The 16,305-nt window shown below is 49.4% G+C and overlaps 5 protein-coding genes across 5 annotated transcripts; 3 read left to right on the forward strand and 2 right to left on the reverse strand.

Moving 5' to 3' along the window:
* Positions 1 to 623: 623 nt before the first annotated feature.
* On the reverse strand, positions 624 to 6,134 carry TRUGW13939_06624 (uncharacterized protein; the record flags this gene model as incomplete). Its single annotated transcript, XM_035489775.1, has 3 exons — positions 624 to 1,060; positions 1,112 to 5,703; positions 5,758 to 6,134. The coding sequence occupies 3 exons, from the start codon at positions 6,132 to 6,134 to the stop codon at positions 624 to 626; spliced, it is 5,406 nt and encodes a 1,801-aa protein (XP_035345668.1).
* A 219-nt stretch (positions 6,135 to 6,353) lies between these two features.
* TRUGW13939_06625 (uncharacterized protein) lies at positions 6,354 to 9,926 on the forward strand (the record flags this gene model as incomplete). Its single annotated transcript, XM_035489776.1, has 2 exons — positions 6,354 to 6,440; positions 6,498 to 9,926. 2 exons carry the CDS (start codon positions 6,354 to 6,356, stop codon positions 9,924 to 9,926), a joined length of 3,516 nt encoding a protein of 1,171 aa, XP_035345669.1.
* A 177-nt stretch (positions 9,927 to 10,103) lies between these two features.
* On the reverse strand, positions 10,104 to 11,801 carry TRUGW13939_06626 (uncharacterized protein; the record flags this gene model as incomplete). The annotated part of the gene is made up of 2 exons (XM_035489777.1): positions 10,104 to 11,649; positions 11,698 to 11,801. 2 exons carry the CDS (start codon positions 11,799 to 11,801, stop codon positions 10,104 to 10,106), a joined length of 1,650 nt encoding a protein of 549 aa, XP_035345670.1.
* Positions 11,802 to 14,170: 2,369 nt separating this feature from the next.
* On the forward strand, positions 14,171 to 14,716 carry TRUGW13939_06627 (uncharacterized protein; the record flags this gene model as incomplete). The annotated part of the gene is made up of 3 exons (XM_035489778.1): positions 14,171 to 14,228; positions 14,289 to 14,605; positions 14,657 to 14,716. 3 exons carry the CDS (start codon positions 14,171 to 14,173, stop codon positions 14,714 to 14,716), a joined length of 435 nt encoding a protein of 144 aa, XP_035345671.1.
* A 476-nt stretch (positions 14,717 to 15,192) lies between these two features.
* TRUGW13939_06628 (uncharacterized protein) lies at positions 15,193 to 16,125 on the forward strand (the record flags this gene model as incomplete). The annotated part of the gene is made up of 1 exon (XM_035489779.1): positions 15,193 to 16,125. One exon carries the CDS (start codon positions 15,193 to 15,195, stop codon positions 16,123 to 16,125), a length of 933 nt encoding a protein of 310 aa, XP_035345672.1.
* Between the last annotated feature and the right edge of the window lie 180 nt (positions 16,126 to 16,305).

A 16,305-nucleotide genomic window follows, 5' to 3' on the forward strand; every position in this document is an offset into this window, starting at 1 on the left:
TCGAGGACTTCTTTGAGCAGAAGAGCAAAACTGCGAATGATAGACAGAATGGTGTATAAAGCCAGGTAGCTATAAATAAACACACTGGCCAAGGCCAAGATGGCTGGTGGAAACTGGTAGGTGGATGCTCGCTCCCACCATCTCGGAAAATAGAAGCTTTGGAGTCTGGACAAACGATTATTATGTCGTGAATGCGAATTTCGACGCAACATGGTCATTTCATCGCCTTGATAAGAAATTTCTTGGAGTCATTATCAAAATATCTGCATTTATTTTGCTCACAGAATATCAGGTCGTATCACTTATTATTAACAATATTGCTCCGGATAAACCGGGTCTCGTCTATAATTGCTGAAGCAACCTAGCCGGGTATATCAACTAGGAGCCTGAATAACCGTCTTTTCCGGGACATTGAGATAGGGTACTATCGACTCTAGATTTATCACTATAATGCCAAAAACCAGTAATTGATATGTATATGAGCACGATCATATCAATAATAAACATTGAAAGCTTTTAAACGTCAACTGTATGCATATTTATAACTGAATAACATTATTTTTTATATCCCAAGAATTGTCCATTAGAACGCCGCATATGCGTCCTGGTATAAAACCACCACTCTACGTCAACATATCATCAAGTTTCTCTCCCAAAACCTCCTCAATGCTCTTAACCCACTTTCGAGCCTCTTTCTCCACCGTCTCGTCCTCGTCTTCCATAAGTTCGCTGATATATGGCAGCATCTCTGGAAGCAGGGCTAGCCACTCTTCGCCCAACCGCTCTGTCAGCGCCTGCTCGGCTTTCAGCGCCGCAAGACGTGTGTGCGGGCTGTCGCCGCCGTCTGCCGCTGCAGACGTCGAGGGGCGAAGGTATTTCATGATTGCAGTGTTCATCTCCTTGTAGTTATCCGGAGAATCGGCAGCCACGGCGAGTTCGGAAATGGCGGGGACAACCTCGGAAATAATCGCGGCAGCTGTCGATGAGTTGGTGGCTCGTGGGAGCTGGGAAATGAGCGCTTCCGAGACGCCACTGAGGTGTGACGGGGATTGCCAGAAGCCTGTATCATTTATTAGTTGCTGTCTTACATCTTTCGGTAGAAAAAGCTTACCATCTTGGTCGTGCTCAAATGCAGAGATCAATGTTCGCACTGCCGCCAACCACAAATCTTTGGACTCCTTTGAACTGGGTTTACTGATCTTGAGCACCTCGATAGAATTGTCGAGAATGTAGCTAGAGTAGCTAGTGACAATAGACTTGAGCGTGCTGAAGAATGTCTGCAAGAACTTGTAGAACGAGGTCAATCGTAGCAGCCGGCCCTCGGTGTCGGCCTTGGACAGTCCGTTGGTCGCCCATTGGACAAGGTCCATGAACAATGGACGGAACACCGTATCGTTCAATTTGTAGATCATCTTGATAGCAAGACTATTGACGATGCTCTCAATTGCGTCAAGCTCGGGTTCTTCAAACTGCGAGTCTTCTGGAGCCGATGGCTGTTCCCTGCGAAGATCAAATGCCTTGTGTAATAGCTTGGTGAGAATACCGACGTTCTTGACAGTATCGGACTTGGGGTGTTTGTCGATGGCAAGACTGATAATGTCAAGAGCCTCCTTGGTAGCGACGGATCCTGAAGTGGTTGCAACAGCCCACTTTCTCTCCACTGCACTGAATGAATCCTTGACGTCGACTTTCTTGGCTATCAGCTTCAAGGTATCGCGTCGAGCATCGTCGCCTTCTGCGGACAGCTCGAGTTCAGCTGACTTGAAAGAAAGCTCCAGGATTTTATCAAGGTTCTTGCTTGACATCATATACGGAACTTGAACAAGCAAAGCCGAGAGCAAAGAAAAGACAGCGTTATGAAGAGGCTCGTTGACTGTTTCCTTCTCCATACTGACTTCCAAAAGACTAAGCGACCTCTTGAGCGTTTCAGGGAGGGTCGGAATAACAGCCTCTCCCAAAACCTCTGCCACCGATGCGAGACACAACACGCCCATGACACGGATCTTGTTATCTTTCTGGCCAATGCAAGCGTCACTAGCGATGACCATGGCGGCTGGCACCACCTTTTCAGGGTCCTTGCGTCCGTACTTCTCGGCAATGCGGTCGATGCAAGCGACAGCTGCGTGTTTGAGCAGAGTATCGTCAGAGGATTTGATAATATCGACAAGGAAGACGATAAAGTCCAGGACCCGGTTCTGTGACGCACCGTCTCGCTCGGGAGATTGGCGGAGACGGGTTTCCAAAAGCCGAAGGACCTTGCGTCGCACGTCTGCACTAGGCCGTTGGAGGAGCTGCTCGACGGTGTCGAGGAAGTCGACCAGAGACAGGACGCCCAAGACAGATGCGAGGACTTCACTGCATGCGTTGCTGACAGGTTTGACGTCGCGAACAGCGTCTGCCAATGCCAAAACTTGTTCAAGAATTTGCGAGAACAGAGTGCCGACAACCGCCGTTTTCTCCTCGTCGTCAGAATCAAAGATTGCTTTCATCTGTGATCCTAGGGCGGGGTTCTTGAAAAAGTGTGCCAGCGACCGAAGTAGAGTCTCCGTAACGACATATTTATCATCGGCCCCCTCATTTCCAATTCCCAGGAGAACACTAGAGATGCCAGGCTTGGGCTTCAAGCAGTCGCTGACCAAGTTCAAGTATTTCTGATAGCTGATGAGTTGGACTTGTGGGTCTAGGTTGTTCACAATGCTTGTCACCAAGCTAGACACGTTCTTGTCGAGACCATGACGGTTCGCAAGCATGGCAAGGACGGCAAATAAAAAGTCTTGAGCGCCAAGCTTCGTGACCAAGGCTTGGAATAGTCGCTGTCGGCGATGGGACGGAATATGCTCGAAAGCGGCAGTAAAGCTGAGCAGCAAGTCAGACGTGCCGGCGACCACATCGCGTTTCTGGTTGCGTAGCGATTGAACAAGAACAGGGACAACTTGGTTGATTGTCTGGTCAATTACCATAACCGAGTAGTCGTCGTCTTTCTTAAGAACACTCGAACCCATAAACGTGAAAATAGGCATCACACTGTGCAGAACCTGCTCAGGGGCAATTACAGCAAGACTGGAAACCAACAGCAAAGCTGTATTTTGCACCTGCGGGCTTTCTGTTGTACGAACGCAATCAACAACCAGGTCAGCCCGGATTGCCGAAGTATCGAACAAAGGCTTTGATGATGATTTGCTCTTATTGACGATTGCCAGCAGGCTGCCGAGAGCCAGACTTAGAAGATACCCCAAGCCTGATTCAATGCGGGATTTAAGAAGGTGAAGAGCGGCCAATGCTTTGAACAAGCTGGGAGTGATTTCGGGGTGCTCGTCAGGAATTGAGCTGTCGACGAGCTCGAGGATGTATGTCACCTTTTCTACCGCTTCATTCAATTCTGCCGAGCTCACAGATGCTGAAACAGCATTGTTTTGATTTGTGCGACGCCTCTTTGGAGAGGGGCTGTGGCCTTCCAAGGTAGCAACAAGCTCGGGGATTTTCTCCAGAAACTCGGTGAGAATAGTGCCAGGGAGCTGCACGTTACGAAGTGTGTCCCTTGCGTCGCCTTGGATTATAACGCTGCCATTGAAAGATAGGTCGAAGATATGGCGTGATGTAGAGACTTGTCTTTCCGGGCTGAATTTGTTCCATATCTGTGCGATGCGTGCGAACACTGCAGATACAAAGCTTGGCCTAGTCCCATCCGTTGATTTTTCGACATTAGATAAAAGCACATTCTCTGCATCCTTGTCCTTGGCACTGACACTGGCGACGATCTCCTGCTCCAGCTCTGCACGGAAAAGATTCTCTGCAGTGCAGATATCCGAAACCTCGGCCTCAGAGAGAGCGCGCCATTTTTCAACCAGCGGAGACAAATCCTTGGTTCTTGTCATTGAGCCGATCTTGTCCACGCCGTTTACAATCTTCAAGAGTCGAAGCTTGACCGCGTAAACTGGTGTGAAGACCACATGAGAACACAAGAACGACAGGAAACTCTGTCTCAGTGACTTTTTCAAATCTGTAGCAGACTCTTCATTCGACTGAGTGTTTGATCCTTTCAGCGTCCTTTGCAACGTGGATACAATGTAGGTGTGGTCCTGAACATAACCTTCCAATCCGGTCAACAAAACAGCGTCGATTATTTTTTGTAAGTCGCGAGTTGGCATCCACGCTGGAGAAGATTGTTTTGTTTGCGTATAAAGAGTGTCTTGAGCCCATATGGCGACACTGTCTTCTTTCTTGGCTTTGCGCTGGATTTGGAAGAGCGTCTCGACAAGCTTGGCGGTTTCTGTTCGAAGTGCTTTTGATGGATCTGCCAGGGCCGCAATAATATAAGGGACTAGGGCCTGCATGTCGACTACAGAGTCGGCTGCTTCTAACGATGCAGAAATAGTTTTCAACGCAGCAGCACGAAGACGAACTGAATATGGGCCAGAAAACAAACGGACGAAAAAGGATATATACTGGGGGCTTTTGGCCAGATGGGCCTTTCCAAGAACTGGAAGGCTGCAGACCTGTTCCCATTTTTCTGGGGCATCCAGTGCGAGAGTCAAAGCCTGTGTCAGCCTTTCAAAAATAGGCTCAGTTCGTTCGGTAAGGAAAGAAGACGAAGCAAAAGGTTCCTTGGTTAATGATTGAAGCAAGGGTGTAAACGTGTCAACCTCCTGCTCTTCTGCGTCTGCCATTTCAACGTCTTCTGTCGGTGGAAGTGCGGGTTTCGCTTCTATGGTGAGCTGCAAGCTGTGTTCCAAGTTGTCGATATCCATGTCTGATTCAGCAGTGACAGCTTGCAAAAGAGGGCGATAGGTATTGGAAATATTCAAAGTTTGGACGAATTCGGAAACTTGGGTTTGGAGGTCCAGAGATAAATCGCCTTTTTGCCGAGAATCCAATGTGGTGTCCAGAATCATTTTCAAAGCACTTTTGCTTGCAGTTTCATCCAACAGGCCACGCTCAAACACGGACGATATAAATTCTATTCCAGATTGAAGGGCGTTCTTCCGCATTTCGACCAGACAGCCTGCGATCAATCCCAAAAGAAGCCCGGTGGTTTTATATTGTGTAGCGACGTCGGCTAGCAAGTCGACGGGCTTGTCGAGCTTCAGAAATGAGTGCACGACTTTCTTTGGTAGAGAAGACTCGTCCTTTTGCTCGGCCAGAACCGCCAGAGTAACCATGGCCGAATTGACAGTTTCTTGGGTCCAAGACCCTGAGACTGCAGTCATCAAAGTATTGATCACGTCTTCTGTGAGCGCAGCCTTTGTGCCAAACACAACAATTATCATGTAGCAGCCAATTGTCAGTTCCGAGACCTTTTTCATTGCCAAACCATTGTTAAGAACGGGCAAAAGTCTCATGAAGATATCTTCATGGTTTTTCTTCTCGACATCGCGACGGCCCGAGCGAGCGGAATCCAGCATTTCCGAACATGCTTGCATGGTGATTCCGGACCAGAAAACGAGCAGACCATGGTAGTGGGCCTTTTGCTTTGATACCTGAATGGTATAGTTGTTGAGGGCCATGGAAAAATCCTTGTTCTTGACAGCGGTACGGATGATAGCGTCTCGAGGAGGATTGATGCGACTTTTTTTGTAAGGAACGAGGTAATTGAAAGCGGATGACAGGTTTTCCGGTAGAATGTTCAGTAGACTGAGAAAAATGGGAAGCGAATGGTATGGAAGAAAGGTTAAGATGAGGAAACCGGTATTAAACTCATGAACACTATCAACCGTGTTAGAGAGAAAAACTTCAATTTCAGATACGAAGAGCTCTTACCGGAATCGTCTCACGAGCCAATCCAACGCTGCGATCGCTGGAGTCAGTTGTAACCTCCCGCCAACCAAAGCCATGAATGATTCCAAAACGGCATCAAGATCTTTGTTCTGGGCTGCAGTCATCTCCGATCGATCTTCGGTCTTGCTGTGCGGACTGAAAATTGTTCGATCGAATTCTGTGAATCGAGTGTCCAACTGACACAGCTCTCGAAAGCCTTCGTGACATATTTCGTAAACGGTATGGAAATCTTGCGACTTTGCAGTCTTGCTGTCGAAAATCAAAGATTTCGAGTGGGCAACCTGTTGCGCCTTAAGGTCAAGAGGATTTGTTGATGTGGACGCAATCTGCGCCAACTGCGCGGAGAGCGAGGAAGCCATCTTGGAAGAGTAAGCAGTAGAATTCCTCACCGAAAACTGCCCATCCCTCCAGTTGAAGGCTGTACGAGGGGAGAATGAAGCGCAACGTGGTGGACGATAAGTCTGAAGATTGTCGCGGCGGAAAGTTCAAACTCCAAAAAATTGTTGTCTCGGGAGGGCAATTTTTCCCGGGTCGGTGGAGCCCACGGTGGAGCCGCAGCAAGTCTAGCCGGCAAGGTCATGAACCGCCAAAGGAAGGCGCGACTGGATCAGCGAGCGCAGTTGCCCGCGCCAGACAGCGAGAGCATGGATCTCACGACCACCAAGGTCAGTGTTTTTTTGACATGTTTTATCTGATTCCTGTACTGATGTTCTTGTGTATAGGGAGCGCAACCAGTCCCGAAATTCGGCAGCTTCAAGCCAAAGTCAGCTCCACCTCCGTCCGCAGAGTCACGTCGCGAGGAGGAAAGACCGCGACACCGAGACGACGCTTCTCGACATAGATCTAGACATCGCAGCCACCGGCATCGTTCTCGTTCTCGTTCTCGTGAAAGACATTCTCGCCATCAGTCTCGGAGGGACAAGAAACCTCTCGAAGATGATCAACCAAAAGCACATCAACCGGAGCCCACGAAACCGAGTGATGAAGAAACGTCGGATTTGTACGTGATCGATCGCAAGGGGGATATTTACAATGTGACCTACGGCACTATACATCGCTACAGTATACCACAATACCGCCGTATTGGCCGTGGGAGAGTGCTAGGCTTGCCTAGCAGGTTTAAGATTGATCGCAACTACAATGACGACGGTACGGTGCTCATTCGCACTGATGGATGGCAGGAAGACGGAGCACGGCACAAAACAAGAAGTCTCTTAGCCAAAACAGATACGAGGGAACGTCGGATTTTTCGTGTGCGCCAAGATACCATCCCCGATACCGATGCCGACCAGGATTATGTACCCTTGAGCTCTCACGGTAGTAGAAAACGCCGGCGAATACTGGGCGAGCATTCGCCAAACGAATTATCAGACGATGACGCAGATAAATATGGCTACCGATCGATTCAGGGCAAGGCAAAACCCGAGCAAGATATCCCAAGTGATATGGAAGCTACGTCTGCGTCGGATAGTGACGGCGAAGGCAGTGCTTTCAAATGGGAGAGAGACATCAGAAAAAAGAACTCGGAGTTGTTGAGGAAAGCAGAGGAGAAGTCTACTAGCGTTGAAGATTGGCTAGAGGTCATCGAATATCAACACGTTCTTTTGAGTGGAGCAGACGGCCGTCGGCGGCTGACAGGCGCTGAGAGAAAAAGTCTGGCAGATATCAAATTATCACTTTTTGACGAGGCTCTGAAGAAGGTAGGCAACCGGGAAGGAAAGGATCGCCTTTTATTGGGCTATTTAAACGAAGGTGCGAATTTGTGGGAATCAAAGAAGCTTAGGGAGCAGTGGAATGCTATTCTCAAGCACAATCCTGGCTACATTGGTCTCTGGGTGCGCTACTTGGACTTTCGACAAAGCGAATTTATCGACTTTACTTATGAGCGCTGCAAAGATATCTATCTCGACTGTATAAAACTCAATTCCTCGAGTCCAGACAACGAAGAAAAGAACAGGATATTGACTTACCTGTTCCTACGAATGACCCTTTTTATGCGAGAAGCTGGCTTCCCCGAGATCGCAGTCGGTTTATGGCAGGCTGTCCTAGAGTTCACACTATTTCGTCCTGCCGAATACACAGAAAGTTTGGACAGCGAGATTCTGGCTGCATTTTCGTCCTTCTGGGAGTCGGAAGTCGCGCGGATTGGTGACGCCGGGGCAAAGGGCTGGAAAAGCGGCAAAAATGCTGATTTAGAAATGGCAGTTACTAGCTCGCAAACAGAACTTGCCTCGAATTCACTATTTTCTTCGTGGTGTGAAGCAGAAGCTCGGTTGAATCGCAGTGCTCGCCTGCCTGCACGATCAGTGGATGAGGTAGAGAATGAGGATCCGTACCGCGTCGTTTTATGGTCAGACATTGAACAATTTCTGCCGTTTTTTGTGAACTGGCAGGATCCTAATCATCTAATTGAAAACTTTTTCGCTTTCTGCTATTTACCTCCATTGAACTCTCTTCAATCTTGGGTTACTTCCAAGTCTTCCAGTGGCGACGCCTTTCTTCACAACGAAGTTATGCATTTCTCGGATGCCTCAGTCATGAAAGTTCTTGAATCCAAGCGCGAGGATTCGGAGAAAGAGGATCATGAGAAACTGTTTGAGCTGCCGGTTTTGCAAAACTTGATACATAACGTCGATTCTCTTTTTGCGGGTCAGCATTGGTTCTCATCACTCACCGCGTGGAAAACTGCGACAGACAACGAAAACTCGGTTCTGGATGCCGAATGGATCCGACGAGCTTTGAGGTTATTAGTCGATGCTTCGCCGGAAGACGATGGCCTGGCGGAATATACACTTGCCGTGGAATACACCGTTAATCCCAAAGAAGCCAAAAAGTACGCGAGGTCACTCCTTAAAAAGCAGTCATCTAGTCTTGCACTTTACAACGCTTATGCTATCATGGAATGTCGTACTGGCAATTTCTCAGCTGCAACCCACGTATGGGCAACTACACTCTCAATGTCTGGAAATATATCAGAGGCACAAAAACTCGAATACGGTCCGCTGGTCCACAGCTGGGTATGGGAATATATGACATCTAATAGGCCAGCACATGCACATAGACTACTAATGTCTGTACCGACGTTTGCCGTTGATTTAAAGGCACTGGAAGTGGCCTCATCTCAGACGATTTTCACACCAGCTGAGCATCTGAAAGCCGTTCGATTCTTTGACGAATTTTTAGACCATTCTCTTTCGGTTCGAAACTTCAAGACATTTGCAGCATGGGCCGATCTTGCTGTCATCTTGCGTTATCTGACTAACTCTTCCAACCTTTCGTCAGCAATTGACATACATACAAATATCTGTACTCGTCTTACCTCTGTCTCCCATATTCCTGCTACCCACAAATCATTTGCTCTGGAAGTGTTACATCAACACCGTTCACGCCTACTCTACCACCACATCACGACAAAACAAGCTTACAAACCAGCCGCAATAAGAGAATTATTACTTGAAAGCTTGAGACTTTTCCCGCACAACACTGTCATTCTATCGCTTTTTACGTGGAATGAATCTCGATTCCGAATCGACGAGCGAATTCGTGACGTGCTACTCACATCTCCCTCCGATTCTTCACGAAAAGGAAACAGAGACACAGTCCCAGTCACGTCGTCTCTACTCTCAATCTTCACTGAACTCGCTCGTCCGATATACTCGGGCTCAACCGTGCACTCTGCTCGCGCAGCATTTGAGCGCGCTCTGTCAACCGATCCCTCCAATACCACAAAGGAGAATACCGACTCACCTCCTTTGCCATCCCTCTCTCTGTGGAGACTGTATATATACTTTGAACTGCACAGGGCAAACAACCCTGACGCCGCGAAACGCGTGTACTACAGAGCACTCAGAGCTTGCCCGTGGTCAAAGGATATACTGATGCTCGCATTCAACGAGAAACTATGGAACGGCAAAGGTTTCGACGATTGGTGGGAACTGAAGAAAGTGTACAACGTGCTTGTCGATAAGGAGTTGAGACTTCATGTTGAAATTGACGACAAGTTGTTTGACGAGGCGGAAAGTATTGCTATTGAGAGAGAACAGAGAAGAGTAGCCGAGATGGGAAGGACACGGGGGAGCAGGAGGAAGATTAAGGGAATCATAGATTTGCCAGACGATAAGAGTAGCGATGGTGATGTGGATATGGGTTAGCACAGTTATTATTCCTTCAATGTATTTTATCATCCAATCATGATTACATTCAACTATACAGCCAGAAAAAAAAAAGAAAGAAAGTCGATCAAATACAGGGACAACACAAGACCTGAACCAATCCAAAACGCTATACGTTTCTCTAAAGTAGGACTATTCCGAGGTAAGAGATGTAAATCAAAAGTGCTCTTTCCAAAACTTGAACCTGATTTCCCTCGACGAGGATTCCTTGGCGGCCTCTTCGATTTCTCGCGCGGCGGCATTAGGTCCACAAAAGTAGATACCGACATCCGATCTTTCCAAGCCTGGAAGATAAGTCCCATCAACAAGACCATCACGCATGGCGCCAAATAGTCTGTTGAAATCCGGACGGCCAAAATTTGTTCGTGACTTGAGCTCGGTCAGCGGATCCAGCTCAGTGCCGACGGAGTTGAGGTAGATGTTTGCGGTAGTATCGTTGTCCAGACGCTGGGTGAGATAGGTGTGGATGCGCAAGAATTCGGGGGCGCCCTGGGAGTCGGCTGAAATGGCAGATTGCTGCTCGAGCGAGGAGAGCAGGGCTTGGAACCATTCGAAGGAATTCGTGTCCTTGCAGATCCAGATAAACTCAACACGCCGCAGTCGTCGCGGTGGGTTGGGACCGCCACGTAGATGCCAGATGTTTTTCAAGATCGAAGCCCATGGGGTTACGCCAATTCCCGTACCGACTAGGACGGCGACTTCGTTGTCAAAGACGTCTTCGGCGGGGGCTCCGTAGGGCCCGTCGACGCGCAAGGTGGGCATTTGCTGCCCGTTTTGCATGGCGATCTCGTACATACCCATGGGATCTAAACCCTCGAGGTCTTTGGCTTGCGCAGGACCGCAGCCGAGTGCGTCACCCAGGGCTCTCGTGAAATCACCGACTTGGCGCACATGTATACTAACATAGGGGTCGAAGGGACACGAAGTGATGGTGAACGGGTGCCACTGGGTGCTCGAGACCTCGGGCACTTGGATGAAGATCCACTGGCCAGCTTTGTATTTCATGCCAGGTTTGCGGAATTGCACCTCCATGGCGTCGTAAGGGTGGCGGATGACCTTGGTGATCTCGGTGCCACGGCGGGCTCGAATTTCGCGGTAGAGGCGTTCGAGCAAATAAATGGCACCGCCCCAAAGCTCCCAGCGCCAGCCTTCGTATCCGAGACAGTGACCCCAGAAATCCGCGCCGGCAAAGGGTGAGTATGGGTCGGTGGAGTCTCTGACGAAGCAGCCGGTGGCGTGGGTGTAGAGAGCCAACATAAAGGGGATGAACAGATGATGGGTATACCAAAAGGTTTCGTAGGATTGCTGTCGGATTCTTCGATGGGAAGTTGTATACATGAGAAGCATGCACAGCAACATCACATGACCGGTGATGCCGCCAGCTTGCGTGTAGTGAATTTGAATAGCGGTCTCTGGCCGCAGTTGGTTCTTTTCGACATTATAAAAATTGACGTAGTGGGCAGCGGTGTGGATGATGCTGAAGACAAGTATTGAATATGCCACCTGTCGGTGGAACCACTGTGATTCATCGAGAGGGAACCATCGGATCTTTGGTCGGATGAACCTGAGGAGAGTGCGACACATGGGGAAGAGAATCAGGGCGCCGTCTACACTGAGACACAGACCAGCGCCTCGTGAGATCCATACTGAATATTGCAACGTGTTGAGCGCGGCCAGTTTTGTGTCAGATGCTTGCAAATACCTGTAACTAGTCAGAATAGCTGTTTTTATCGTTTGGGGTAGTACTGACCATCCGAGAGCAAAGACGCCAATATGACCGGCCCAGAAAACGAAGTAAAAGAACAGCTTGTTGGGTTTGAATTGCGCTTTCCACCACTCTAACGTGGCACCCATGTTTGTGTAAAGGGGCAATACTGACCGCCAGCGATCAGCATGCGTTGATTCGAAGGTTATGAAGATGTCGTGTATTCTGAGCAATCCGGCCTAGGTAATTATTCTGGCGGTCTCGTCGGGAAATTAACAGGCACTCGACATATACAGCTCCATTTTGAACATAATCTTCACGGTGAGAGAGCTGAGATGGAGTGCGATAGTTGCAATAGTCGATCCTGCAGAAGATGTAATGTCGGTCAGAAGAGTGTTTTCCAGGTCCACTAGGCAATAGCTCTTTTCTAGACGATGCGCACGCAGTTCGGTTTGGTCGCAGTCAATTTTGATTTTCGGCTTTGATGGGTCGAGTCGAGGCTAATATCGCTTAAACAGAGTACACAGGGGCTTCAACGTGCGAGACGGTCAATCGCAATGGTGGTAGTGTGTCTGGGGAAACAGAGAGGGACTTGGCAGGTGGAGGCGGCGGCGGTGGTGGTTGGCGATGTAGCACATAGTTACTAGCATCGGACTAGTTGCACACTACACTGCACAGAGGGTATTATCGCAGTCCCAACCGGGGACTAGTTCTGGTGTTCAGCAGTGGGCTGGTTGGCCAGCCCTGGCTGCATCGTTTCAAAGCTAGTCCAGTAGTCATGGCTCCTCGCAGTCTAATTATAAGCTGGTCTCTTGCACGGTGACGCATGCTGGTCCAGTCGGTCGGTGTCTCTGCATCAATCCCTGGCCGTCCAGTGTAATGTCGATATTGGCCAGCCTGTCTTTTGCTCAGTGAATCAATCTCCACTCTTCAGTTTCAGTCACTGTATGAAGAAACCAGCAGCCAAGACGAGAGAGCATCGCCTGATTCTGCGAGAATAAGCGAGCGAATTCATCACAACGAAGCGGTGGGCAGGAGCAAATCACCGCGCGGGGTTTCCAAACCTCAAAAAGCAGCTAAGCTCCTGCGGCACGTGATTGGCTGCTGGCACTGGCGCTAGGCCCGGACCACGATGTGGGGCGACTTTAAATACCGGCCAATCAAGGGCCTTCTACAGGCGCCCACTGCCCCGTGCCTGCCGCCTTCGCTTTTGGCTCCTTCTTGAATCTTCACTTCCAACTCGGAACCTGGAGACCTCTGTGTCTATCTTTAGCAGACATGGGATTGATTTCTCACTGTCATGACTCGCAGCATCTCACCACCACATGGACCTGCCGGCTCTTCCTCCCGATGCAGTACATCGTACCGATGCCAACTCTACTACTGTCAAAGCGCTCTCTCGTGGCTTTTGCTTTCTCGTAAGTCCAGGTGTGACAAGGCCGTTGTGATGAGTGCACGTCCTGGGAATCGAGGTGCTCGGACGATCGGGTTCAACCTGATGTGACGAGAATTGACAATCGATGTCAAGAATATCAACTGATGCTTCTATATTTCTTCTCCGACCACGCGATATAGCAATCCGTCCCAACAGACGCACCATGAGATGTCAAAAAGCCAAGAGGATCATGCATGAACCAGGATCATTGTTCTATTCTTGTCTACAAAGTCCTCGGTACGCCGTACCATACCTGTTTTCGCTTCGACAGCAATCACATTGTACATTCTGGTCTGGGCGCTAAGATGAGGCCATCCCAAACTAAGGCAGCTTGCCGTAGTACTTGGCTTCTGCACGTCTACCGTCCCCGTCACACCTAGCCTGATGGCCGATCACCGCGCTGGCCGCAATGTCCGTGCACCTGCGATCAACAGTGCCGTCTCTGCATCGCGATTCGATAAGACCACCTGCAGCTTAGCGCCGCAGTCTGCTCTAGCCCGGCCCAGTTTTGAATCGTCACACCGTGAGGGGTTGTCCTGCTACGGCCGTGCATGCTGTGCGACTGTATCCCATCACCAAGCAAGCTTACTGGCTAGTCAGTGCCATTTTTAGCAAGAATTGCAATCCCTACTGCATGCCCCGCTGCTCCAATCAGACTCGACGCTTGAAACAAATCACACCAATGACCACCTTTTTTTTTAAGCATGCAGTGCCATGCGGCCTCGCTTGGAAAGCTGGCTGGGCGATGGCGGGGACTGCAGAAACGAGCCTGGTCTTGGTTCCTTAATATTTCCCCGAAGCTGGATTCCAACTCTGTGCAGGATACCAAAGTTACTTCAACATCAAACCGACATGCAATAACCCGTTATACAACCTCAAATTTTGCACGAGCTGCCGCCGCTTGCTGAGTTGTTTCGTCCCTTCAGATTCGGACTCTCGGTCTATTCACCAGCAGTAACAATCAGTCGGGCTGGAATGCGACAGGATCTCTAGAACTCCACCACAAGCCCGGTAGCTGCTCATTCTCGCTCTAAAAGAAGACATATTCTGGTCGACGGCCGTGACTCTACACACATCAACACAATGGGCCGCTTAATCAAGAATCACTGGGCACGTTTAATCATCCTCTCCGCTGCCGGATGTAAGCTCTCCCTCGGACATCATTTTTGATCATTCACTAACAGATTCCACCGTTGTTCAGGGCAAGTCGGTGCATCGATTGAAGGATTCATCTGGCCCAAAGTATTTTGGGACTTTCTCACTCACAACCTCGACGGATCCGTCAAGCAAATCCCCATACTCCAAATCATCAACCTCGTTCTCGGCATCGTCGCTCTCGCGTGGGAGTGGCCGTTGAAACCGCTAGCCGGCACTTTTCCACATCAAAGCATCGCTCTACGTCTGCTGGTGTACCCACTGAGCGCCCTCACATGTGCGCTTATGTATCAGTCGGGGGATGTCGCTGTGTATTATCTGATTGGGATGGCGGCTTATTTCTGGGCGTACAGCGAAGGCGAGGTAAGCTGTCTTTTTTTCCTATTTTACTTGAATATAACTAACTTGGTTTAGATCGTCTGCGCGGTCCCATGGACTCTTCCCCGAAAGTCAAAGAGAATACAGCGAGTATGATTCATTTACTGCATGATTTTATTGTTGGATCGAGCGGCATGATACCATTTGCGTTTTGCATATTAAGATTTGAGCGTTTTGTTATTACGATGTTATGATATTAAGTACAATAATACACTTTCCTCTCATTTAGCAGTAGTTCCACTACCAGTATTATTATCCACGCCGCTGTTCGGCCACACCTCGGACTCCACAACAACAGCGCAGTGGAATCAGGTCACATGACCGGCACGGCGTCTGAAACAAGCACCGTCTGCCCACACATAGAAAATTTTTCTTACCCTTGGTAGCTTCATGTTCCTTGAGTAATTCAGTCGGTTTCAGTTGTTTATTCCTGAAGCTTTAGGCATCCTCTGAACTGTCATTCTCGACAAATGCCATATCCGACAAGACCAAGACCAAGACCATCAACTAACCCAAACAGGATTCCCATCTCCTAACTCTTCACGATCAACAGCCCAGCTACCACATACATCATGGGCGATCCGAACAATACTCATGATGACGACCACGACGACCACGATGTCAACAGGACGAGAAGCTTCAACGGCCGTCTCGGCCAATTTCTGCATAAAACGCCAGACGACGCGACAACAGCTCCAGCAACTCCAACAACCCCAAACCGACGACAACCCATCATGACCCGATCCAAATCCTTGTCGCTGCCACCTCCCACTCCACCGCTTAGCAGAACTGTCTCTCCCCAGCGACCACGCGCCAGCCCCATCAAACGCAAACGCCGCCTGCGCGAACCTGCTGCAACAGCTACTACAACCATACTCCCCTCTCGTCTCCGCGACTCTATCCCACCGAATCTAATCCTCCTCCTCATCGGCGTAAACCCCGGGCTCATGACGGGCTCAACAGGCTACGCATACGCACACCCATCAAACCTGTTCTGGAAACTACTGCACTCATCTGGCATCACAACCCGCCGGCACGCGCCCAGCGACACCTACAATTTACCCAGCCTATACTCTGTCGGAAACACGAATATCGTTGAACGCCCGACACGCGACGCCGGCATGCTCAGCAAAGCCGAAATGGACGCGGGCGTACCCATTCTCGAAGCCAAGATTGCACAGCAACGGCCCGAGGCAGTCGCGCTGGTGGGGAAGAGTATTTGGGAAAGTATATGGCGTGTGAGGCACGGACGAGCCATAAAAAAGGATGAGTTTCGGTATGGCTGGCAGGATGAGAGTGAGAATATGGGGTTGGGGGATGGCACTTGGTCGGGAGCGAAGGTATTTGTGGCTACGACGACGAGTGGACTCGCTGCGTCGATGAGTTTGCAGGAGAAGCAAGAGGTTTGGAATGGTTTGGGGCAGTGGGTGCAACAGAGGAGGGAGGAGAGGAGGTTTACTCCTGGTGTTGCTGTAGCTGCTGTAGCTGTAGATGTAGAAACATAAGACCCTTTTCTCTCACGGACGTAAATGATTGTTTTGGGTAAGGAAGGTTTAAGGAAGGATTTGGTAATCATGATATTGTGTCACATTTGCTACATCGTAAACTTATGCTAAAAATACAAGACAGAATCCCAAGCACCGATCCACAGGATAGGCCGTCTTTTACAGCTTCGGCCTGTTGTT

The sequence above is a fragment of the Talaromyces rugulosus genome, chromosome III (assembly GCF_013368755.1).
Source record: "Talaromyces rugulosus chromosome III, complete sequence".
Lineage (NCBI taxonomy): Eukaryota > Fungi > Ascomycota > Eurotiomycetes > Eurotiales > Trichocomaceae > Talaromyces > Talaromyces rugulosus.